Below are 24,499 nucleotides of genomic sequence, written 5' to 3'. Positions count from 1 at the left end.
AGGTACCAAGGTAACCACTAAAATGTGCATTTAGAAAGAAAATAGAAAATAAACCTACCACCAGCCACACAATGTTGCCAGCTTTCTTGGCATACAGATGAGGGGTTGGAAATAGACTCGATGCACACACGCAAGATAGTTTGGGTCTTTACGGCAAAAACTATTATTTTAAATGACCCAAGGCTGCTAATATTATACCCAACCCGTGTCGGAGGCACTTGGGAATCTTTAAGACCTGAACCCTCTCGGGTTTTCGGATCAAAGTAGACCTGTGAAGACCTCTAGCGTACGTACGTTGTATGAATCACACGTATGCACTTTTGGAAAAAAAATTGTACAGTAGGACGATTTCTACGTACATTTTTTATAAATTTGGGCCCCTGGACATCCAAAAAAGACACACTTCACCTTTATGTGACACACAGATGATACAATGAGCATGTCGTATGCTAACAACGATGGAAACATTGATTGATCGTCTGATTAAATGTCAATATTTCGGATAGATCACGCGCTTTATTCTCCCATCTGACTTTTTCTTATCGAACCATTTCCCACACGCGAAGACCGTCGTCACTCCGTTGGCCGTGTTTGTGATCTCAATTCTGCTCAGGAGCCAACCGGGGCTGAGTCCGGAGTTATCGTGCTCCATGCACACTCGGAGCAGATCGCCCATGTCCAACAGCTCCAGAATAAACCGGTTCGTCTTCCCGCGCTCAAACAGATTTCGGAATTTCTGGCGAAGTTGCCTTCGACCGGAATCGCCGTTGGTGCCGAAGACAGTGATGAAGACGTTGGCGTCGGTGCCCGCGCCTTTCTCGTCACCTGTGATGACGATGATCTCGTATTTCACGGGCACGAGGCTCTGGGCCTTGCTGACGAAACTCTCGATGAACTTCGTGCACTCGAAAGTCTGGAACTCATCACGTTTGGAGGAAAGAGGGATGGCGGCGTTACATTGAAAGATATACCTGAATGACAAAGCACGGGTAAGAAAATTCAAAAAATTCAAACTATGATATATGACCGTAAAAGGCTCACTGACCGGTTGCCCAGCTCCTTTTCTGTGACAACGACCTCTTTCACAGTCCAGAAGGCCTCGGCTTTGACCTTCTTACCGTCTTTAGGGATGTGTCCCAGACAGATACCAGCGATGTCACCCAGTTCCTTAGAGGAGAACTCAAAGCGGTCTGTACTGCCGCTATAAACACACATTCAACCAATGTAACACAAAATCCATAGGAAATCAGGCTCTTTGAAAGTGACAGGCAAATAAACATTGAAAGACGACTTGCCGTAAAAAGCGTTTCTTCTTCGATGAGTTCTCCAGCACAAACTCTTTCGAACGTCCTTTCTTTCCTTCCAGAACAATCCAGGCGTTCTCTTTGGTCTCTGCATCATCTGTGGTTACTTGAATCTCATATTCTGTAGGAGGCAAAAGAAAATGCCATTACTTAACCGATTAGTACGGAAGCCGAGAGACGCCATATCATATTATTATCACGACTTAAATTTCAATTAATATTAATTTCTGTGAATTTGCTTTGAACTCATTCCCCGCCAGCCATTTTTTTTAAAGTTGCCCGCAAGCATTTTTTGTGATTTTCACAAAAGTTTCACAAAATGCCTTCCAGGAATTTTTTTTTCTAAAAATATATAAACATACAAATATATCAAATGAAAGAACAGACCCTCTGCTTTCAAACAAACAAACAAAACGGGAAAAAAACTTTCAACCTATCTATATTTTTAATTAAAAATTATTAACTATTAACTTTTACATTTTTAAAAGCAAAAAACTGAAATAATTGCATTTTTGTCAAAGTATTTTGTTAGAGATCAGATTCAGAAAGATTATCAAAGCATACACAGAGTTTAAAATGAGTAAATAACGTTTTGGCTTCCATTTTTTTCATAAATTGGTAAGTGGATCTAGTGGATAATCACGGTATTACAGATTAACAAAAAATATGTTTTTTTGTTTTATTTTATGAGCTTTGCACTGCAAAAAAACTTAGTATTTTTGTCCTGTTTTCAGTAAAAATATAAAAAAATTCTTACATTAAGATGCTTTTTCTTGATCAGCAAAACGACCCAAGAAAATAAGTCTAGATTTTAGACCAAAATTAACAAATTTAAGTGATTTTGTGCATAAAACAAGCCAAAAAATCTGCCAATGGCGTTAGAAATTTTTTTTTTGAAATTTTTTCCTAAACACTAAATAAAAAAAATAATCAAGAAAAATTTGCCTACCCCATTGGCAGATTTTTTTGCTTGTTTTATGCACAAAATCACTTAAATTTGATATTTTTGGTCTAAAAACTAGACTTATTTTCTTGGGTCGTTTTGCTCATCAAGAAAAAAAATCTCAATTTACAAAATTTTTGATATTTTTACTGAAAACAAGACAAGAATACTGAGATTTTTTTCTTGAAAATCAAGTTTTAAATGTGTGTGTATTAGTGTCTCACTGGTTTTCTCATCGAAATCCAGTGCATCATTGTTGGCACACGGCAGCTCTCTCATTATCTGTCCATCATCATCATTCTTGGCGAGCCAACGGTCACACTGGAAACGAAATTTCTTCCCCATGATGTCGTCATGTACTTCCACATACTCAAGGTGCCAGCCAGAAGCCGCACCTGTTAACACACATACAATAAATACAGCTTGTTATATACACCTTTAAACACCAATGAAAATTCATCAAGTTAAACGTATTTATTTATAAAGAATAAATAATAATCACTCATTTATTCTACGTCACTTGATTCAATTACATCATCTGCTGCAATACTTAATTGTTTCACTCTTTGAATCACATGTTTGATTCATTTCAAACGGCTGATTTAATGCATGTACATTTTACTGAGACTGAATTAAAAAACAACTTGTTCCCTTTTTGGTTGTGATTTGATTGGCTCAGAGGTGTTGTAAAAGTGCTCTGATTGGCTCACCCGAGTTGTCGTGCCAAACCCGTACTTTCGAGAGCTCGCCCAAGCTCAGGATGTCTGGGAAACGAAACGTGTCTGTCTGTTTGCGCTCAAACTTGTTTGTGTTGCCGCTCTCTTTCAGGGCGAGCGTTCCAGTGTCGCCGTTTTCACCGAAAATAATCATCCACACGTTAGCATCAGTCCCCGCCCCTAAAGAAAACGACAACAAACATACGTTATGATCTATAGTAGGGGAGAGCAGGGGTGAAAGTACCACTTTTCAGAAAAACTTAATTTAAAAAAAATTATGTTTTAGACAGATATATATTTTTGCAATGGTAACTCACAAGTGTGGTCTATCAATACCAGGTGAAATTTGATATAATTCATATATAAAACGGCTTAAGTATAATTTCACTTTGAACATACATAAGTAGCCCAATGTTACTTTTAACCCTGTCAGCACGGATGAAAGAAACACACAGGTGGGTCAAAAGTAACACGACTAGAACATGATAGATTTTTGTGTTACACTTGCTTTAAGTAAATAAACATGACTATGTTCTTGTTTATATGTAACTGCAAACATATTTTGTCATTTATCTTTGCAAAAAAATAATTAATAATTTTCATTTTAAATCTCATAAAATGTTTCCAAAGCAACCCAACAGTGAAAACTTGAATTGTTGAAAGGAAAACATTTTTTCACTGTACACAAGTGTTACTTTCGTCCCGGCAGAAACTCCTGACATTCAAACCGATTTACTTTTATTTTGAAAAACTCAGAGTAGTCAATCTTCAGGATGTGTTAGAGCACTAAATAATCTGTAGATTGATCAGTACTGTAACACATGAAACCAGAAACACAACACGTTATAGGGAAAAAATGACAGCTTTAAGAATTTACTTATCATGGTTGAAAACAGCTTTCTGGACCTACACGCGCAAAACGGTAATGAAATAATGCAATATTTGTTGGCTCTGACAAGGGTTACTTTCGTCCCATGTAGGGCTGTAACGATTAATCGAGCAAATGCACATTTTCTCAATGAATGAATTTAAACTATATTACGGTGAAATCTCGGCACATCCCAAAGACAGGCGGCGCTCTCGTGCAGAAACTCCCTTTGTGCCACATAAGAAGTAGCATTACAAACGCTATTCCAGGAAATGGCTATAAGGATATTTATATTTCTGTTCTTCAAATTTTTTCAGGTATTTTCATGATAATAAAGAATATTTTGAATGTTTTTGTTTAAAGTTATAAGATTATGTTATAATCGACTCAGACTCATAATGATTTTAGATTGATAAGGACTTCGTACTGACCAAAACACCGTAATACACAGACAAGCTGTGCATGAAACACATAATCGATTTAAAATCGATTCTGAATCGATTTCAGACAGGCATTTTTAATGGGACACACAATTAATCGTTACAGCCCTAGTCCCACGTTACTTTCGCCCCGGTTCCCCCCTATATATATCACCAGTAAGCTCAACCATCAAGATTTCAAAAACAGAAAACAAAACTATTACACTTACTAATTTATAATAACATGTTAATAATAATAATAATTTTGCTCGAGTCATAGACCGTCGTGTACCGGTTGCATCGCTGGTTTTCACAGACACGGTGTAAATTGTGTACTCCACCATTTCTTCATCATTTATAATGGCAGGCATCTCGCATACGAGCGTTCGCTTAGGCCCGTAAGAGCGAGACAGCCATTCCTCATACACAAACAACGACACCTCGTCCGTCTGAAGGTTATGAAGTTCAATCTACAGACATAGAGACGTGGGAAAATAAATACAGCACTCAGATGTCTAATATTTAAGATCCAAACCATTTCGTTTTCTTTCTCTCACCCTATCAAAAAACCAATCCGGTCGGCTTCCGGTACCGTCTATACGCACTCTCATTTTCCTCAGAGGAGCGATGTCCTCAATCTCCAGATTAAATGTGTCCGTCTGTCCACGTTCAAATCTTAACACAAACACACAAGGGAAGAATAAAACCAAGAAAACCTAAAATCATTTTACAATTCATTTATATAAACTCTAACGTACCGGTCCTCTAATTTTGGCAGTATCATCTCTTCTGATGTGCCGTGGATTCCAAACACAGTCATGTAAATCTGTGTATCTGTACCTGCGTGCAGGACGTCACCTGTGGTGACCGTGACCTCATAGATGACCTACAAGACACACCCATGGATACATCAACACAGGTAGACAAAACGAATGCCGTAGGTTTGGAGAAAGGGGGCTTTTTGCCGGTACCTTCAGTGGAATGTTGACGGCTTCAGCGTCCTGCACATTTAGCAAACGAGCGGTGAGTCCATCTCCTCTGTCTTTGGCCAACCAGCATTTACAGGGGAACACAAATCGTGCGCCTTTAGTCGGGACCTCTACGGACAGTTCATCTACCAGCCAACAGCTCTCTGGTGTCGCCCCATCATGACCCAGCTACACGCAACACACATCCAACCATATTTATATTTATTTACATGCATGCATTCGCCAGAAACTTTTATCTACCACAGCGAGCGAATTTAAGATATGCATTTTATTGCCATGATATTTTGCGCTCTCTCACTTGTACTTTCTTGATCTCTCCGACATCAGCTCCGTAACAGGTGAAGTAGTCCAATGACCCGGGCTGGAATCCGCTCTTTCCTTTAAAGTCAAGCCAGAGGTGTTTCGTCTTCTTGTGTTTCTTTCCGATGATGATGACGTATACTCGGCTAGACGTCCCTGCATCCCGATCTAAACCCGTTGCGACTGTGAAGTGGTACGGGATGACTAAACACACACACACACACACACACACACGCACATTATACACAATGTGTAGATGATTCTCCTTATATTTAATCACACTAAGGTTTTCTGAATAATTGGTAGTAGTTAAAGGAACAGTATGTAAGAAATTTATATCAATTAATCATAAAATGGCCCTGATATGTCACTAGACATTAAGAAATCATTTTCATTTCAAATACTTATATCACTCTCAACAGTGGTCCGGCCAGGATATTGTCATTTAAAAAGTGGAGTTGCAGCCCTCAACTGATGTTTATGTTGTCATTTTGTGTATTGGCCACTAGTTGTGTGATTGCAGTACCAGTTTTAGCCACAAGTTTTGTGATTGCAATACCAGTTTTGGCCACAAACCTACATACTGTTCCTTTAAATAAAAATTATTTAAGATTCAGCACTATTTCAAGTTTGTCAAGGTTATATTTCACAGATTGCTCTTTCCATTATTTAGAGAAAACTTAGGGTCAGATTTACTAACAGCTTGCACCAGCGCAAACCATCATTTTGCGTTATTTTTGCGACTGACCTTATTGCATATGCATTTCTAGGAGTTTCCCTTTCAGACGCAAGGAGATTATTTAAATGATTCATGCAACGCAATTTACTAATGTTTGTGCGTGTGATATAACTGGTATTTGCGCCATTATTTAACGCAGAAAAAGCACATCTTAAATCATTTTGCACTTAAAATTGCTGCAATTGTTGCTGATGGAGAGGCATCACAGAGATCAGAGAGCGAGTGGTGTAAGGCAGAGGATATTTTAACACATAACAGTTTATTTGGAATGCCAGAGGAACATAATATAAGAAAATATTGTTTGCCAAGCCACGTTATTACTTATTTGCTGGAGGAAATAAACAAGGGGTCACTATGAGAAGACACACAATAGCAGGTGTTTTAAACCTTTATTTTTGTCCCCCAGTTTTTTTCAGTGTACTATGGCTTCGTTAGCTGAGATTACACATCCTGAATTTTATCTGCGATGTCTGTGGTGCTGAACTCAAGCGCATCAGGCGTCAGTAGATCACCCGCACCTGAGGAGCATCAGCTCTGCTTATTTGTGACCCTGAATTAATTTGCACTGCTCTTAGTAGATAGCGTTGGTCATATTGGAAATGAGCTGTTGTGCCTGTGTTATTTATTTTGCATGTTTTTAGTAAATAACCCGCAGATTTTACCTCTCATCTGCGTTTTTTTAGAATCGCGCTCTCAAGCCCCGTTTAGTAAATCTGGCCCTAAATCACAAAAAATGATTTAGCTGGGTTTTCACAGACTGCGTCACAAATGTTTCATGTCTCTTTGGTGAGACTGTCTTTGGTTGTACATACGTGACTCTTCATCCTCTTCTTCATCCTCCTCTGAATGATGTTTCTTGTTCTTTTTGTTCATGTTGCTGTCTAGATTCGGCACTTTTTTAATCGGACAGAAAGCGGTTTCTCGCTCTCCCTCATAACCCTACACACATACAGTACACTCACTCTACATACATTGATACTCAACACGAATGCGTTACGCAATTTGTTAACGCATGCATGCACGAGTGCACGCATGCACACATGCAGGCAGACCTTAACGTAGAAGACCCTGTCGATCCGTTTGTCCTCTCGCTTACGGGAGAGCCATCGCTCACACAAGAACAGAAACACTTCCTCCGTATCCTGGTCCAACACTTCCACCTGCTCCAGGTACCAATCAGCGCTCAGCATGCTGTTGTCATGGCGAATACGGAGCTTAAACACCTGGCCCAGATCCACGGCCTCCAAAGTGAACGTGTCCACCTGACCAAAATCAAAAAACAGCACTCAAAGTCAGTAGGAAAAATATCAAAACTATTTGGTTATATTTTAGCCGCGATGCTAATGGTCTTATCGGATTCAATGGATTATGCTAAGCTATGCTAAAAGTGGTACCGCCAGACCCAGAGATCGGCTGAATGGATTCCAAAATGGTAAAAAATAAAACTGGAAAATGAGCATATTTTTTTTAAAGTGGTGTGTCCCTTTAAAATAACCACCAGAGCAATGTCTTACCAATGTCTGTGGTAACCGTGGTATAAGCGGAATAATTGACTTTGAATTTAAAAAAAAATAATGCACACCCACACGTCTTGCTGCATTACCACCTTGGGTGTGCATTACTTTCGAATAATTCAAAGGACCAGATTCAATGATTCCTTATGTAATTTGACTCAAGACAGACATTAATTCATCTCACCGATCCTCTCTCAAACTTGTTGCTGTTTTCTGACTTGCTAAGCTTGCGTTCTCCGGTGTCACCCATGTCTCCATAAAGAGTGATGAACACATTGGCATCCGTTCCTGCTCCGCACACGTCCCCTGTGGTTACTGTCACTGTATATGTGTGTACTGCAACACAAACACATGCAAAACATACAAAATCTGTCCTATTCAACTTCATTATTTAGCTCATATACACACACACACTTACTCTCCAGTGCATCGTCCACCTCAGTCTCTATGACTTTAAGAGTACCATCTCGTGATAGTTTCTCGACGATGATGTCAGAAGGTACCAGCTCTCGAATCGTCTCACCGTCCTCCTCGGAGCGAGCCAACCAACCCTCACATGGAAATATGGCCGTCTCAGAGCCCTAAACATACAGACACACAAACATGTTTGAGTCTTTATATCTTAGATTGAACTGCAAACTATTGTGTTTAGCTACAATACAATGAGAAAAAGTCTTCAGCACCTTTCCTTTCCGGAGCAGCCTACGAATTTCTACGCGGTCCAAGTGCCAGCCGGGATTCACCCCACGGTTATCGTGACCGATACGAATTTTCTCGATGATATCACCGATATCCTCCAGCTGCAGATATGTTGAATATTCATTAGCATTAGGAAATTAATTTAGTACTTTAGCTTTTCATGCAAAGGACCAGCGATTTTCAATAAAAATTATCTCCATGTTCACCTCTACAATGAACATGTCCTCTGCGCCCCGCTCAAAATACATTCTTCTCTCTCTCTTATTAACACAGAGAGATTTCTGAGATGTGCACACTCCATTTTGTCCGTACAGGATGATGAAGACGTCTGCGTCTGTGCCGGCAGCAAATATATCACTGGTGAAGAATTTAATCTCGTAGGGAACAACTGTAAAACAAAGAATGAGGATGTATTACATACAGCTGAAACATATAGATGTGTGTATTTATATAACCTTAAGATATTATGTTAGTGATACAGTATGATATACAGTTTTTTGTTACATTAAGAGCATGTTTGTTATTCTGTCTTACTGTATTTAAATGTGATCCTGGACCGCTACCAGTCATAGCAATAGCCAACAATGCATTGTATGGGTCAAAATTGATGCCAAAAATCATTAGGATATTAAGTAAAGATCATGTTTCATGAACATATTTTGTACATTTCCTACTAGAATTATATAAAATATGTATTTATCATTAGTAATATGTGTTTGCTAAGGACTTAATTTGGAAAACTTCAAAGACAATTTTCTCAATATTTAGATTTTCTTTGCACCCTCATATTCTAGATTTTCAAAAATGGCCAAATATTTTCCTATCCTAACAAACCGAACATCATCAGAAAGCTTTTTTTTACTTTCAGATAATGTATAAATCTCAGTTTCACAAAATGTCCCTTTATGACCTTTATAGTTTTGTAGCCCAGGGTCATAAATATATTCCTGGAGACGAAACCAGCCCTAGATATGAGCAAAATCTTTAAAACAGGGCCTTTTGGGGACATGAACCATGGTTTTAGACCCAAAACAGTGACTATTTATTACATTATTCACATCTCAATAAAACATATTTTAGGTTTTAAGTTAAACAATACTTAAAATAATTAATAATTTAAAATCCCCATTCAGATATCTAACTAAGCGGGTGTGTTAATAAGTTATAAATAATATGTATATAATAAATCTGATAAAACCTCTATGAAGAGTTTCGTTGCAAAAAAGTTTTTTTTTTTTCAGAAATCTCGTTTTTGGTTGTGCATTCCAATTAATGTCAATTCAACTGCAGTTGGTTTGTTTTGATTTAAACCTTCATAACTTAAAAAATACAGCTAAGTAGCACCATAAAACAAAATAAAAAACATGAGAACATAATAATAAACATGTTTTGACAAAAATGTTAAAAACGGAGTTATCTCGTTTTGCAACGAAACTCTTCTCTTCTTTATTGAGATTTGTTTTATAATATTTCTAGCCGAGGAAAAAATTAAACAAAAAATGTATTTCATTTTTTTTCTAGATTTATGTACTATTTATTTACTAGGTATGTTTTTAAAGTAAAATGGTTATTTTTGTTTCATTCTGTCAACTACCAACAGATTTTCTGCCAAATTCTTAATAAAAATTATGTTTTTATTTGCATTTATTTACTGAAAATTTAAATGGGAAGAACATGGTCAAAATAACAAAAAAAAGAGTTTTCAGATCTTCAATTCTGCAGAGAAAACAAATTTATATTTATTTCTCAACAACAAAATACTATTTTTTTTTTTTTTTTTGGGGGGGAGCTCTGATTTTTAGTCACATCTTTCATGGGTCTTGTCATGCTCTCAGTCTTTAACATTTGGTGTTGGGTGACTTTATGTTGCAAATTCGATGGGGTCATATTATGAGATTTTTTAAGATGTAAAATAAATCTTTGTTGTCCCCAGAGTGCGTATGTGAGGTTTTAGCTCAAAATACCTCACAGATAATTTATTATAACATGCTTTTTGCCATCTTTATCAAATTTTCTAGGTTGATAGAAGCACTGGGGACCCAATTATAGCACATAAACACGGGAAAAGTCAAATTTTCATGATATGACCCCTTTAAATGCTATTTTTCCCACTGTATTGAATGGCTTTGACATTTGACACTGTCAGTTAAGGAGCACCATCTGATACAGTCTCGTTAATACAGGTGCTGCAGCTCCCCCTTGTGTTTTTTAGAGAGATGTGCAATCATTGTGGTGATTTGAAATCATCACAATGAGGTCAAACAATTGCAATGAGATGATTATTTAATCATTGTGACAGCCCTATATACATATACATGTATATAACGTAATGTGTATTTTTTACATAGTTTTTTGTGTGTGTGTGTCTCATACAGGGTGTGTATAGTTCTGTTTGTAGTTCATTAGGGTAAAGGTCTCTGACAATTGCACCATCATCCTCTCCTTTATCCAACCAACGGCCGCAGGGGAACCGCAAGAGCTGTCCAAGAGATGGAGCGTCGATCTCCACCCAGTCCAGAAACCAGCCTGGAGATCCACCTGAGACAAAACAAACACACACACATACACAAAAACATCCATATCCACATACACACATTCACATCCATATCCACATCCACACATTTACATACACACACGTACACTGTAAGTAATTGTCTGTAAGATTTACACCAATCTCACGTGTACTGAGGATTCAGCAAAGAGAAGAAAACTGTCATAAACCATTAGGACAAGAACATATTACAAAAACAACTAACAAGAAAAGAGATAGATATACTGCATGAACATAAATAATATATACTGTATATTATATGTATATATAACCCTGATCCTACAGTATATACAGTACACAAGTTTACCTGTGTACATACAGAAACCCTACAGTTTATTTCTAAAAAAAAAAAATGTATATTTTTGTATATCCTTTTATTTATTGTGTATACATTCAGTTTCTAACCCACTGTTATTTATTTAACTATAAAACTACTGTATAAATATCACTGTTTTAAGAATATATTGCAAAAATTACTTCTGTTTTTTGCTGTAAAAAGAACAGCGATTCGTTACAGTGTAAACACACAAACACACAACACAACATAAATACTCTGATAGATTCATACACAGGACAGCAAATGCATGCAAAATCTTCATTCAAAGTCTTCATTCAGTGTGTGAAAAATATTCGTACAGGTGTTTGCAATAATTTCACATGTGTACCTGCATTGTCATGTCCAATCCTGATCCTCTTGAGTTTTCCGAGGTCCACAGCCTCTATTGTAAACTCCTCGATCATTCCCTGCTCAAATTTATTCTTGTGGTTCTTTGAAGCCTTTAGATTGATGATACCTGATATAAACACACACAAAGAGTTTCTGTAGCCTAACGTCTGATATTATTAACATAGATGTTGGGCTACACATTTCTATGGTTACCTGTGTCATCTTTGCTTCCGTAAAGAATAGCAAAAACATTTGCATCGGTTCCAGCATACTGCTTCTCTCCGGTTTTAACTCTCATTGTAAACGTGGTTGACATGGCTATACACAGACATACACGGTAACATTAATACATTGCCCCAGTTTGCATTCTTAATAAACTCTTAAAAAAATATCCTGAGGAAGGTGTTCACACTTAAGAATGCAAAGTAATGTAGTGCACTATAAATGACTTTATGCAGGATGCACTTTTACAAGTGAACTACCTGCACGCAAGCTAAACGCATGGTTAATGCTTAAAAACCTTTTTGCTCTAGACCGAGCTGAGCGGGTGACGACTCGTCATCATCATCTTCATCTCTCCTCATGAAGGCCTCATCCACAGGCACTAACTCACGACCCAACTGTCCATCATCTTCATCCACCGCCAGCCAACGCTGACAGGGGAAGAAATACCTGAAATGCGGCACAAATTAGATCTTTTTAACATATTTGCCAAAATAAAGTCTCAATCAAGTCAGAGATTTGAAACATTTTTAATAAAGTTCTTCAACATTGAAGCCCAAATACTAAAAAATTAAAGACCAAGTTATCTGTCAATGTTTTCATTTGGGTCGATTTTATTTCTCCTCAATAAGAGGATTCTGAAGCTGATTTTAGGGGGGGAACTTTGAGCGTTGTAACTTTGCAGAAGTTGTTTATGCTCAAACAGCAACGTTAGACACTAAATGCAAGATATTGGTAATGTCAACTCACATGGTTTCCTCTTTTGTATCAAAGATCTCAACACGGTCAAGGTACCACGCAGCGTTCGCTTGCTTGTTGTCATGACGAATCCTCAGTTTCTTCAACAGTCCCAGATCCATCCCCATTATGGTGAACACGTCCTCCTAAAAAAGATCCACAAATTCTGAACATAAGTGTGTGATTTACTCTAAATACTGTTCAGGTCATTTCTGTGTGTTTTAAAACAGGCCTGTGCATGTGTCTGTCTTTTGTCAGTATTTCTGTCCTTTGTCGGTCTGTCTGTCCTTTGTCAGTATGTCTTTTTTTCTGTCTGTCTGTCATTTGTCAGTCTGTCTGTCATTTATTGTTCTGTCTGTCATTTGTCAGTATGTCTGTCTTTTGTCAGTCTGTCCGTCATTTGTCAGTATGTCTGTCATTTGTTGTTCTGTCTGTCATTTGTCAGTATGTCTGTCTTTTGTCAGTCTGTCTGTCTTTTGTCAGTATGTCTGTCATTTGTTGGTCTGTCTGTCATTTGTCAGTATGTCTGTCACTTGTCAGTCTTCTTGTCATTTGTTGTTCTGTCTGTCATTTGTCAGTATGTCTGTCTTTTGTCAGTCTGTCATTTGTCAGTATGTCTGTCATTTGTTGGTCTGTCTGTCTGTCTGTCGGTCATTTGTCAGTATGTCTGTCATTTATCGTTCTGTCTGTCATTTGTCAGTATGTCTGTCATTTGTTGGTCTGTCTGTCATTTGTCGGTATTTCTGTCATTTGTCAGTATGCCTGTCATTTGTTGGTCTGTCTGTCTTTTGTCAGTCTGTCCGTCATTTGTCAGTATGTCTGTCATTTGTCAGTATGTCTGTCATTTGTTGGTCTGTCTGTCATTTGTCGGTATTTCTGTCATTTGTAAGTATGCCTGTCATTTGTTGGTCTGTTTGTCTTTTGTCTGTCATTTGTCAGTATGTCTGTCATTTGTTGGTCTGTCTGTCTTTTGTCAGTCTGTCCATCATTTGTCAGTCTGTCTGTCTTTTGTCAGTATGTCTGTCATTTGTTGGTCTGTCTGTCTTTTGTCAGTCTGTCCGCCATTTGTCAGTATGTCTGTCATTTGTTGTTCTGTCTGTCATTTGTCAGTTTGTCTGTCTTTTGTCAGTCTGTCTGTCTTTTGTCAGTATGTCTGTCATTTGTTGGTCTGTCTGTCATTTGTCAGTATGTCTGTCACTTGTCAGTCTTCTTGTCATTTGTTGTTCTGTCTGTCATTTGTCAGTATGTCTGTCTTTTGTCAGTCTGTCATTTGTCAGTATGTCTGTCATTTGTTGGTCTGTCTGTCTGTCTGTCATTTGTCAGTATGTCTGTCATTTATCATTCTGTCTGTCATTTGTCAGTATGTCTGTCATTTGTTGGTCTGTCTGTCATTTGTCGGTATTTCTGTCATTTGTCAGTATGCCTGTCATTTGTCAGTATGTCTGTCATTTGTCGGTATTTATGTCATTTGTCAGTATGTCTGTCATTTATCAGTCTGTCTGTCATTTGTTGGTCTGTTTGTCTTTTGTCTGTCATTTGTCAGTATGTCTGTCATTTGTTGGTCTGTCTGTCATTTGTCGGTATTTCTGTAATTTGTCGGTATTTATGTCATTTGTCAGTATGACTGTCATTTATCAGTCTGTCTGTCATTTATTGTTCTGTCTGTCATTTTTCAATATGTCTGTCATTTGTCGGTCTGTCTGTCATTTATCAGTCTGTCTGTCATTTGTTGGTCTGTCTGTCATTTGTCGGTATTTCTGTCATTTGTCAGTATGCCTGTCATTTGTCAGTATGTCTGTCATTTGTCGGTATTTATGTCATTTGTCAGTATGTCTGTCATTTATCAGTCTGTCTGTCATTTGTTGGTCTGTTTGTCTTTTGTCTGTCATTTGTCAGTATGTCTGTCATTTGTTGGTCTGTCTGTCATTTGTCGGTATTTCTGTAATTTGTCGGTATTTATGTCATTTGTCAGTATGTCTGTCATTTATCAGTCTGTCTGTCATTTATTGTTCTGTCTGTCATTTTTCAATATGTCTGTCATTTGTCGGTCTGTCTGTCATTTATCAGTCTGTCTGTCATTTGTTGGTCTGTCTGTCATTTGTCGGTATTTCTGTAATTTGTCGGTCTGTCTGTCATTTATCAGTCTGTCTGTCATTTGTTGGTCTGTCTGTCATTTGTCGGTATTTCTGTAATTTGTCGGTATTTCTGTAATTTGACGGTATTTCTGTAATTTGTCAGTATTTCTGTAATTTGTCGGTATTTCTGTAATTTGTCAGTATGTCTGTCATTTATCAGTCTGTCTGTCATTTGTTGGTCTGTTTGTCTTTTGTCCGTCTGTCTGTCATTTGTCAGTATGTCTGTCATTAATTGGTCTGTCATTCATTTGTCAGTAGGATTGTCATTTGTCAGTATGTCTGTCATTTATTGTTCTGTCTGTCATTTGTCAGTATGTCTGTCATTTATCAGTCTGTCTGTCATTTGTTGGTCTGTTTGTCTTTTGTACATCTGTCTGTCATTTCTCAGTATGTCTGTCATTTATTGTTCTGTCTGTCATTTGTCAGTATGTCTGTCATCTGTCGGTCTGTCTGTCATTTATCAGTCTGTCTGTCATTTGTTGGTCTGTTTGTCTTTTGTCCGTCTGTCTGTCATTTGTCAGTATGTCTGTCATTTATTGTTCTGTCTGTCATTTGTCAGTATGTCTGTCATTTGTCGGTCTGTCTGTCATTTGTTGGTCTGTTTGTCTTTTGTCCGTCTGTCTGTCATTTGTCAGTATGTCTGTCATTTATTGTTCTGTCTGTCATTTGTCAGTATGTCTGTCATTTGTCAGTATGCCTGTCATTTATCAGTCTGTCTGTCATTTGTTGGTTTGTTTGTCTTTTGTCCGTCTGTCTGTCATTTGTCAGTATGTCTGTCATTTGTCGGTCTGTCTGTCATTTGTCGGTATTTATGTCATTTTTCAGTATGTCTGTCATTTATCAGTCTGTCTGTCATTTGTTGGTTTGTTTGGCTTTTGTCCGTCTGTCTGTCATTTGTCAGTATGTCTGTCATTTATTGTTCTGTCTGTCATTTGTCAGTATGTCTGTTATTTGTCGGTCTGTCTGCCATTTGTCAGTATGTCTGTCATTTGTCAGTATTTCTGTCATTTGTCAGTATGCCTGTCATTTATCAGTCTGTCTGTCATTTGTTGGTTTGTTTGTCTTTTGTCCGTCTGTCTGTCATTTGTCAGTATGTCTGTCATTTATTGTTCTGTCTGTCATTTGTCAGTATGTCTGTCATTTCTTGGTCTGTCTGTCATTTGTCGGTATTTCTGTCATTTGTCAGTATGCCTGTCAATTGTCGGTCTGTCTGTCATTTGTCAGTATGTCTGTCCTTTGACGGTATTTATGTCATTTGTCAGTATGTCTATCATTTATCAGTCTGTCTGTCATTTGTTGGTCTGTTTGTCTTTTGTCCGTCTGTCTGTCATTTGTCAGTATGTCTGTCATTTATTGGTCTGTCTTTCTTTTGTCAGCCTGTCTGTCTTTTGTCAATCTGTCTGTCATTTTTCTGTCTGTCTTCGTCAGTCTGTCAGAGTCTTTCTTTCTCAGTTTGTCTGAAAGTCTTTCTCAATCTGTCTGTCTGTCTGTCTGTCTCAGTCTGTCTGTCTAACTCAGTCTGTTGCATTCACCTGTCCTCGCTCAAACTTGTTCAGATGGTTTGACTTGCGTAGTTTTCTCTCGCCTGTGTCGCCCATTTCCCCATATATGTTGACGTAAACACCTGCATCTGTTCCAGCTCCCATCATAGTGCCGGTAAACACATGGACCTCATATGTGTTCTCTAAAACACACACATATTCTCAGTGAGCACTTTAACTCTGTATATAATTCATTTAAACACCCAGTATTAATTGTTTAAACACAACTGACTAAATGTATGTTTATAACCTTTTAAACGTAATGTTTATGCTTAAAGGTGCCTAAAAGAATAGCACGGTATTCCTATAAAACATGTCACTTTCATTGTACTTATTTTTTAGTGAAGCATAAAATTTCCTCACATCTTTCTTTACCTTCCAAATCTTCGTAGTCTTCAGCACGCAGCTCTACGAGTATCTCTCCATCTTCTTCACCACGAGCGAGCCATCGGTCACACGGGAAGCTGTAGGTTTTAACAACCTCTCGTAGTTCACCTGGAAGCTCCTCTTCCTCCTATGAGTGACGGACAGATAGACAGACCAATACAGGACAGACACTTTGGATGGGTCTCATTTACAGAGAGTTTGTGTCAAATGATTTCACCTTTTTCTTCTTTTTCTTCTTCTTGTCTTTTTTGTCCTCCTCTTTCTTCTCCGGTTTCACCATTGCCATGACCAACCGCTTCACATCCACCTTCTCCAGGAACCATCCAGGTCCAACTCCAGTTCCATCATGCCCGATCCGGATCTTATAGACCCGCCCCACATCTAAAGCCTCGATCTAAAACAACCAAAAAGAGCTGTCTCTCCAAACACGACTTTTCAGATTCATGCTGTAAAATAGCGACCTCTACTGGTGAAAATCTTACATATTGTGGCTTTAAAGCAGGGCTCTGAACCGGTTCAAGGAACGAAAACGGAAACCGGAAACGAACGAAATTTTAACAGGAACAAAATCGAAAACTAAAACGAAATCAATTTTAATCGTTCTGAACAGAAACGTTTATTTAAAATGACCATTAACCGGTTAATAACGTTATTTTATCGTTTTCTTTAATATTGTACTTATCAGTGACCAATCATGATTTGAACAGTACAACATGTGACTTTGACGCATCAAGCGTGAGTGACTTTGACAGACACATAGCGTGAGTGAAATGCCCGCGCAGCAGTCATCGAGTCTCCGGCCCGATAGCATTTGTCTTAAACAACCACAAAGCTACCCATCAAATGTTCAGAGGTATGTTTAAGTTAAAACTTGCTTGGATATATGAAGATGCAAACTGTAACTCAAAAAACCCAGGGGACTTATACCACTGTCAATTACTTTTTAGATGGGTTGCCACCAAGAAATTCCTTTTCGTTATTATTCGTTAGTCTTAACAAGTCTGTCTGCAATATTGAAGGATGTGGGGGAGAAGTACAGTAGCCGGGAATCACTGAGGTAACTTACAGAGGCACATTTAACACAAACATCCAGCAGAGTATGCTGCGGTTTCAACCAGTAAAAGACATGGTTGAAAACGGGTCGTTTTTTTCAGCTGTTTATACTTAAAATGAATGCAGGTATTTCTTTTGTGGTTTTAACAATTAATGAAATGTTGAAGTTTAGTTATATCATGTGTTATGTTATTATTTTTGTGTGAAAATTAGTCTGTATGCATGTATTTGTTAAAGTATAGCCTGAATTAAAATAACGTTATTAACCGGTATTTTTTCTAAGTAAACCGTTTTCGGAACGTAAATGTTCAATGAGGAACGTAAAAACGGAAACGTTAAAATATCGATTCTGCTCGGAGTGAAACGATTGATAATTTTTTTCGTTTTTAAGCCCTGCTTTAAAGGGGCGGTGAATTTGTCGATTTTATTGTTTTATACCAGGGATGAGCAACTTCGGTCCTGGAGGGCCAGTGTTCTGCAGAGTTTAGCTCCAACTTGCCTCAGCACACCTGCCCAAAAGTTTCTAGAATGCTTAGTAAAACCTTAATTGGCTGCTTCAGGTGTGTTTAATTATGGTTGGAGCTAAACTCTGCAGGACACCGGCCCTCCAGGACCGAAGTTGCCCATCCCTGTTTTATACTGTTGCCTGATGTCTACTTATGATGTCCGCGTGGTTTTTACATTCAAAAACATCAAAATCAATAAGTAATAGGCTATTTTGTAACATGGATTAGTGGCTCTCTGGAGAAATGGTTCGTTTGAAGGGGCGGGCCGCATTGAAGACCTGGACGTAAACACCCACTGCTATGATTGGACGGCTTCATTCCCCGTCATTACATGTGGGCAAATGTTTTAAAAACATTAATTTGATAAAAATAGCAGCCGAACACAAATATGTTTGAGCCACAAAAGATTCTGGGTGCTAAATATGATACACATAAATGACAATACGTATACTAAAGTAGAAACAAAACTCGACGTGACTAAATTACCGTATACAACACAGTAAGCGTGCATCAGAATCTAAACTGCGGCTAATAAATCCTTATCAATAACTTTGTATATTTCGATTGTGCTTGTGAGGTCGCTTTTACATTCACGTAATGTTAAATACCACAGTTATATGATAAAAAATAAGCTTTGTTGAGTGTTTGACCTTTCAAACGTAACTCGCCTAAATTACCGTATACAACACAGTAAACGGGCATCAGAATCTAAACTGCAGCTGATAAATCCTTCCTTATAACAAATTTGTATATTTCTACCTTTAAATTACAGTCGTATTGTTAAGTGTTGTACCTTTATTAATCGTTTAATGTTTTTAGTAAATTAAAACAGTCAAACAAACTTGTTTAGACACGGATGTTACAACAGGACATATCAAGCAATCTCTTCTAGCAAAGCAATAGTGAAACGCAGTAACTTAAACAAAGTAAAATGTCTTACTGTGTATAATGCTGTGTCATTGTTGTCAGATCCAATATAAGTGGTGCTTTTAATCACAGTCTCTCTGCAAATCCACCATCGACTTCTTTACAAATGAATCCGTGTACACAAAGTTAACAAACACTCCCCACACGAGCTGGAACTTCTTAAAAAGCAAACTTTTTATACGCATTTAATGTTATGTTCCAAGCCTCCGAATTAAAGTATTTAGCTTCTGTGTTGTTCCCACGCGGTTCTTCCACAACCGAAAATGCGTTTCCAGTCTATCATAACAGATCACCGCGTCAAAATAAAAGTCTCTCCGAAAAAATGTATTTAAAAGTCATTTTGGTTACATTTGTCAATCTTTAAAGACATATTTACTTGTTGAGACACACGTGTGTCACGCGAAGCTGTGGGCGGGGCTACAAAAGTGGTCCTTGTATTTGGTTATGGGGCGGTGCTTCAATTCTACTTTGACATCATAGATTTCCAAATTCCACACTGGCTTGTTTAACTGTTAAGTTAACTTGTCCAGGTTAACTGTTGCCTGTTGTTATAGACCCCCTTCAGCTAACAAGGAAGCTCTATCCATACTTTCAACTGTACTTGCAAATATTATATATCAGAAAGAGATTATTTTGGTTGGTGATTTAAATTGGAACTGGTTGACAGATGTATCAAAGGATTTTAAAGATTATTGTGATTCTGTAAATTTAACTCAAGTAATACATGCTCCAACTCGTCCAAATGTAAAGGACTTAACAAAGTCAACATTAATAGATTTGATTTTAACTAATAACCCAGATAAATGCACACAAATAGGTATTTTCCCAAATGACATAAGTGATCATTGTGCTGTTGGCATGATTAGAAATTGTAAACTTAAAAAGGCAGTTCCACAAATTGTAGTGAAAAGGCATTTTAAATTGTTTGATCAACAAGCTTTTATCCATGATATTTTTCATTTTGATTGGAAAAAGGTTTGTTTAATTCCTGATGTTGAATTGGCATGGTCCTATTTTAAAGATTCATTTATGGGTATTTTAAATAAACATGCACCTTTAAGAAAGTTTAAAGTAAAGGGGAGGAATAATCCCTGGTTTTCTGATGAATTAACTACTCTATTACATGAACGGGACTTAGCATGGGCAAAGGCAAGGAAATCTGGGCTAGAAATTGATTGGGTTTCTTTTAGATATTTAAGAAACAAATGTACTACACAAATACGTAAAGTTAAATCACAGTTTTATCTTGATGAGACAACAAGAAATTTAAAAAATCCAGCTAAATTTTGGAAAACTATAAATTCATTAAAAACGGTACAAAACTCTTCATTTTCAGCACTTCCAAAAATTGTAAATGTCAATAACGTACAAATCACAGATAAAACAGATATAGTTGATCTTTTTAATAATCACTTTGTCACTGCTGGTTTCCTATTTAAATCAGAGCCAGAATCGCTTTCATCTCCAGGGTTTTTTCACCCCAATGTTGGGGGTTCGAACCTTTTTACTTTTGAACCTATTTTAAGGGATAAGGTTTTATTTGCTTTACAAAATATAGATTGTAAAAAGTCAGCTGGTCCTGATGGGATTGCCCCTTTCCTTTTGAAACTTGTAGCTCATATTATTGTTGATCCAATAACTTATATTTTTAACTTATCTTTAGATCAAAACAGTATACCTCGATCTTGGAAGACAGCGCATGTAATCCCACTTTTTAAAAAAGGGGATCCAACTAATATGGACAATTATCGTCCTATCTCAAAACTTTCCATATTGGCCAAAATTTTTGAGTCATTGGTTAGTGATCAATTAAAGAACTTTTTAACAGTAAATAATGTTCTCATTTCTTCTCAATCAGGTTTCAGGAAAGGGCATAGTACCATCACAGCGGCCATAAAGGTAGTTGATGATATTATTAGTGCTATTGATTGTAAAGAATCTTGTGCAGCCTTATTCATTGATCTCTCAAAAGCTTTTGACACGGTTAATCATACCATCTTGTTAAAATGTTTGTCTAAAATTGGAATGTCTGATAATGTTGTTAAATGGTTTAATAATTATTTGAATAGTAGATATCAATATGTCTCTTGCGAAGGTATTATGTCTGGGGAGGCAAAACTAAGTGTTGGAGTACCTCAAGGTTCCATATTAGGACCTTTGTTGTTTACAATCTACATAAATGGTATTTGTACAAATATAAATGCAGCTGTACATCTCTATGCGGATGATACTATAATATACAGTATTGCTAAAACTCCATATGAGGCATTAAAGAAATTGCAGGTTGCTTTTATAACTCTACAAAATAATTTACTTAAATTAAAATTGGTACTTAATTCCAAAAAGACAAAATTTATGTTATTTACTCACTCCAGCAATGTACAGGATTTGCCACCTATTATTACGCAAGATGGTCAGAAAATTGAAAGAGTGTCATTTTATAATTACTTGGGTTTTTTATTGGATGATAAGCTTACATTTAAACCCCATGTAGATAATTTGGTAAAACGATTGAGAGTTAAATTAGGTTTTTATTATAGGAATAAGGCTTGTTTTACTTTGAAAGTAAGAAAGGAACTCGTTGCCTCTACCTTTTTATCTGTTATAGACTATGGGGATATTTTGTATATGCATGCAGCAAAGTCTGTTTTAAGTTCACTGGACTCTATTTATCATTCTGCTTTACGTTTTGTTACTAAAGCAGATTATTTTACACATCATTGTAAGCTGTATAGTTTATCAGGTTGGCCTCCGCTTTCAATTCGTAGACAACATCATTGGTTTATTTTTATTTATAAGGGAATAATTGGACTGTTGCCTTCTTATTTATCAGTCTTTTCTTTAGTAGAAAACAACAGATATAATCTTAGATCAAAAAGCAGTATTCTTTTTAATATACCTGTTGTTAAAAGTGAATTTGGCAAAAACGCTTTCCGTTATAATGCTCCCTCAACCTGGAATGCTTTGCAGAAACAAATGAAACTAGGCACTATTATATCACTTAAGGATTTTAAATCATATATCTGTGAAACCTTCAGCTATATTTGTGAATGTATATAGACTGTTGTTTTTGTCTGTCTTGATTATTATGTTATTTTAAACTTTGTTGTATTGATTTTTGTTTTGTTAGATGTTGTGTTATGTTCTACTGGGATGTTATTAGATTTTAAGTGCTGCCTTTCTTGGCCAGGGATCATTTGAAAAAGAGACTATAAGTCTCAATATGATTTCTCCTGGTTAAATAAAGTTTGCTTTGTTTTACTGGCTTGGTGCCAAAAACTGTTATATTTCAGTAGCACGGACGTTTTCAGTTCTGAAACTTGCAGGATGTTCATTTATGTATGATGACCTCTTATATAACAAATTATCAAGTTAAAATTGAGTATTTGATTCACCGCTCCTTTAAACAAGTGAATGATGCAATAATACAAACACTGCTGCGGTCCAGAAACTTTAATCAACTGGTGAAGTAGTCGATTCTTCTGTACAATGTCAGACACTAACCCTGAAGATCTCGGTGGTTCCTCTCTCAAAGTTGTTGGATCGGCTTTTCAGCTGAATTAATTCGCTTTTACCCTCTTCACCGTAAATCTGCATGAAGACATTTGCATTTGTCCCTCCGGCCCAGACGTCTCCCGTCACAACGCTAACTTCATAATTGATCACTGTAAACCAGAAAATACAAATTTACAATCAGATTCTCTTTACAGTAGTTTGAATTAGGGCTATTTATCGAATATATCCAAATTACCAAAATGTCCCAAATGTGAAAAATATAAAATTAGGAATGGTTTGCCAACAAAGACTCAAAAAGAATGTAAAACGTATGTTAGTTGTTCATTTTTTTGTTTTGTTTTTCAGTAGTGATCGACCAATATGAGGGTTTTTTTAACCGATGCCAATACTGATATAGAGAAAGCTCCGGCCAATACAACATGAATGTAATTCGAGTAAATGAGAGAAAATATAAAACTGGAGATACTAAATGCGATGACTTGCATAATATTTATAAATATACCTTTTTTTACTTATACGCGGATCTGAAACCTTGCAGTACTGTCTGAAAAAGACTTTACTGCACACCAGAATGTTATGTGTGTAACATAAAGTAACGTCACATTAAAAAATGAATAATAATTCATTTCTGTCAGACAAATGCTGCGTACATAACAAAACCGAAGCATAGCGTTCCTCGCTCTAGATTGCTCGCAGGATTTAACTTCATGTCATGCTAATTTTCCGCTTGAGTTAAATATTTTCAATTTACGCAAAATACGCGCATGTTCACAGCAATCGCGCCACCCAATTTGCATCATCCCGTGTGAATTCTCGTCTTTGTATGTAATCTAATTACGCAAATAGTTCAATTCGCTTCTGGTGTGTACACAGCATTACAGTTTTCTGTTTTTTCATTATGAAAATAAAATTTAAGAAACTTAAAGATTTATTGGACGATTAAAACGATTTATTGCCCAATGGCGATAAAATTCCGAATATTGGATGATATTTCGGCTGCTGCAATATAAACGCTCTCTCATTAGTTTTTTGTATATTTTAATACAAATTAAATAGATTTTACAAGCATTATCACATCACATATCAGATATCAAAATATTTGATTTTAAAATTTTATTTTCTCAAAATCATGCAGCCCGCATTTAAAGGAACAGTATGTAAGAAATTTATATCAGTTAATCATAAAATGGCCCTGATATGTCACTAGACATTAAGAAATCATTTTCATTTCAAATACTTATATCACTGACTACAGTGGTCCGGACAGGATATTGTCATTTAAAAAGTGGAGTTGCAGCCCTCAACTGATGTTTATGTTGTCATTTTGTGTATTGGCCACCAGGTGGGTGATTGCAGTACCAGTTTTAGCCACAAGTTTTGTTATTGCAATACCAGTTTTGGCCACAATCCTACATACTGTTCCTTTAGGCAAGGCATTAGAATACGTAAATAATGGTGTTTTTTTGTAAACTTTTCCACAGTTTAATCATTAACTCTCAGTTTCTCAGTGCATACATTAAAATACATACATTTTTCGATCTCCAATGTCTCACTGGGGTAGATTTCCACCTCCACCTTCCCATCAGCCTCGTCTTTACAGAGCCAGCGATGACTGGGAAACATGTACTGAACCCCATGCACCGGAACCCAAATCAGAACGCTATCGAGGAACCAACCGGCTCGCAAGCCTTCGTTAGTGTGACCAATCAGCAGCCTGTTTATCTACAGGCCCCTCCCACAGAACAGAAGGGAGTCACAATAAATA

The 24,499-nt window shown here is 37.0% G+C and overlaps 1 protein-coding gene across 1 annotated transcript in view; it reads right to left on the bottom strand.

Annotated features, from left to right (window-relative positions):
* The window catches only part of loxhd1a (lipoxygenase homology PLAT domains 1a), a 43,630-nt gene continuing 19,131 nt past the window's right edge, over positions 1–24,499 (bottom strand). The window contains exons 17-42 of the mRNA XM_065243717.1: positions 24,264–24,456; positions 22,723–22,883; positions 16,950–17,126; positions 16,721–16,859; positions 16,337–16,488; positions 12,682–12,815; positions 12,230–12,381; positions 11,923–12,027; positions 11,708–11,836; positions 10,865–11,029; positions 8,698–8,879; positions 8,476–8,592; positions 8,211–8,373; positions 7,977–8,128; positions 7,331–7,540; positions 7,091–7,217; positions 5,538–5,743; positions 5,222–5,407; positions 5,009–5,136; positions 4,808–4,925; positions 4,543–4,720; positions 2,958–3,143; positions 2,472–2,642; positions 1,296–1,425; positions 1,046–1,201; positions 1–971 (exon numbers count right to left, since the gene is read on the bottom strand). Coding sequence (XP_065099789.1) covers positions 491–971; positions 1,046–1,201; positions 1,296–1,425; positions 2,472–2,642; positions 2,958–3,143; positions 4,543–4,720; positions 4,808–4,925; positions 5,009–5,136; positions 5,222–5,407; positions 5,538–5,743; positions 7,091–7,217; positions 7,331–7,540; positions 7,977–8,128; positions 8,211–8,373; positions 8,476–8,592; positions 8,698–8,879; positions 10,865–11,029; positions 11,708–11,836; positions 11,923–12,027; positions 12,230–12,381; positions 12,682–12,815; positions 16,337–16,488; positions 16,721–16,859; positions 16,950–17,126; positions 22,723–22,883; positions 24,264–24,456 — 4,398 coding nt within the window. The 3' untranslated portion in view covers positions 1–490. The remainder of the gene's footprint in view (positions 972–1,045; positions 1,202–1,295; positions 1,426–2,471; positions 2,643–2,957; positions 3,144–4,542; positions 4,721–4,807; positions 4,926–5,008; positions 5,137–5,221; positions 5,408–5,537; positions 5,744–7,090; positions 7,218–7,330; positions 7,541–7,976; positions 8,129–8,210; positions 8,374–8,475; positions 8,593–8,697; positions 8,880–10,864; positions 11,030–11,707; positions 11,837–11,922; positions 12,028–12,229; positions 12,382–12,681; positions 12,816–16,336; positions 16,489–16,720; positions 16,860–16,949; positions 17,127–22,722; positions 22,884–24,263; positions 24,457–24,499) is intronic.

This window comes from Paramisgurnus dabryanus, chromosome 18 (genome assembly GCF_030506205.2).
Source record: "Paramisgurnus dabryanus chromosome 18, PD_genome_1.1, whole genome shotgun sequence".
Lineage (NCBI taxonomy): Eukaryota > Metazoa > Chordata > Actinopteri > Cypriniformes > Cobitidae > Paramisgurnus > Paramisgurnus dabryanus.
This window is presented reverse-complemented; position numbering and strand designations above follow the sequence as displayed.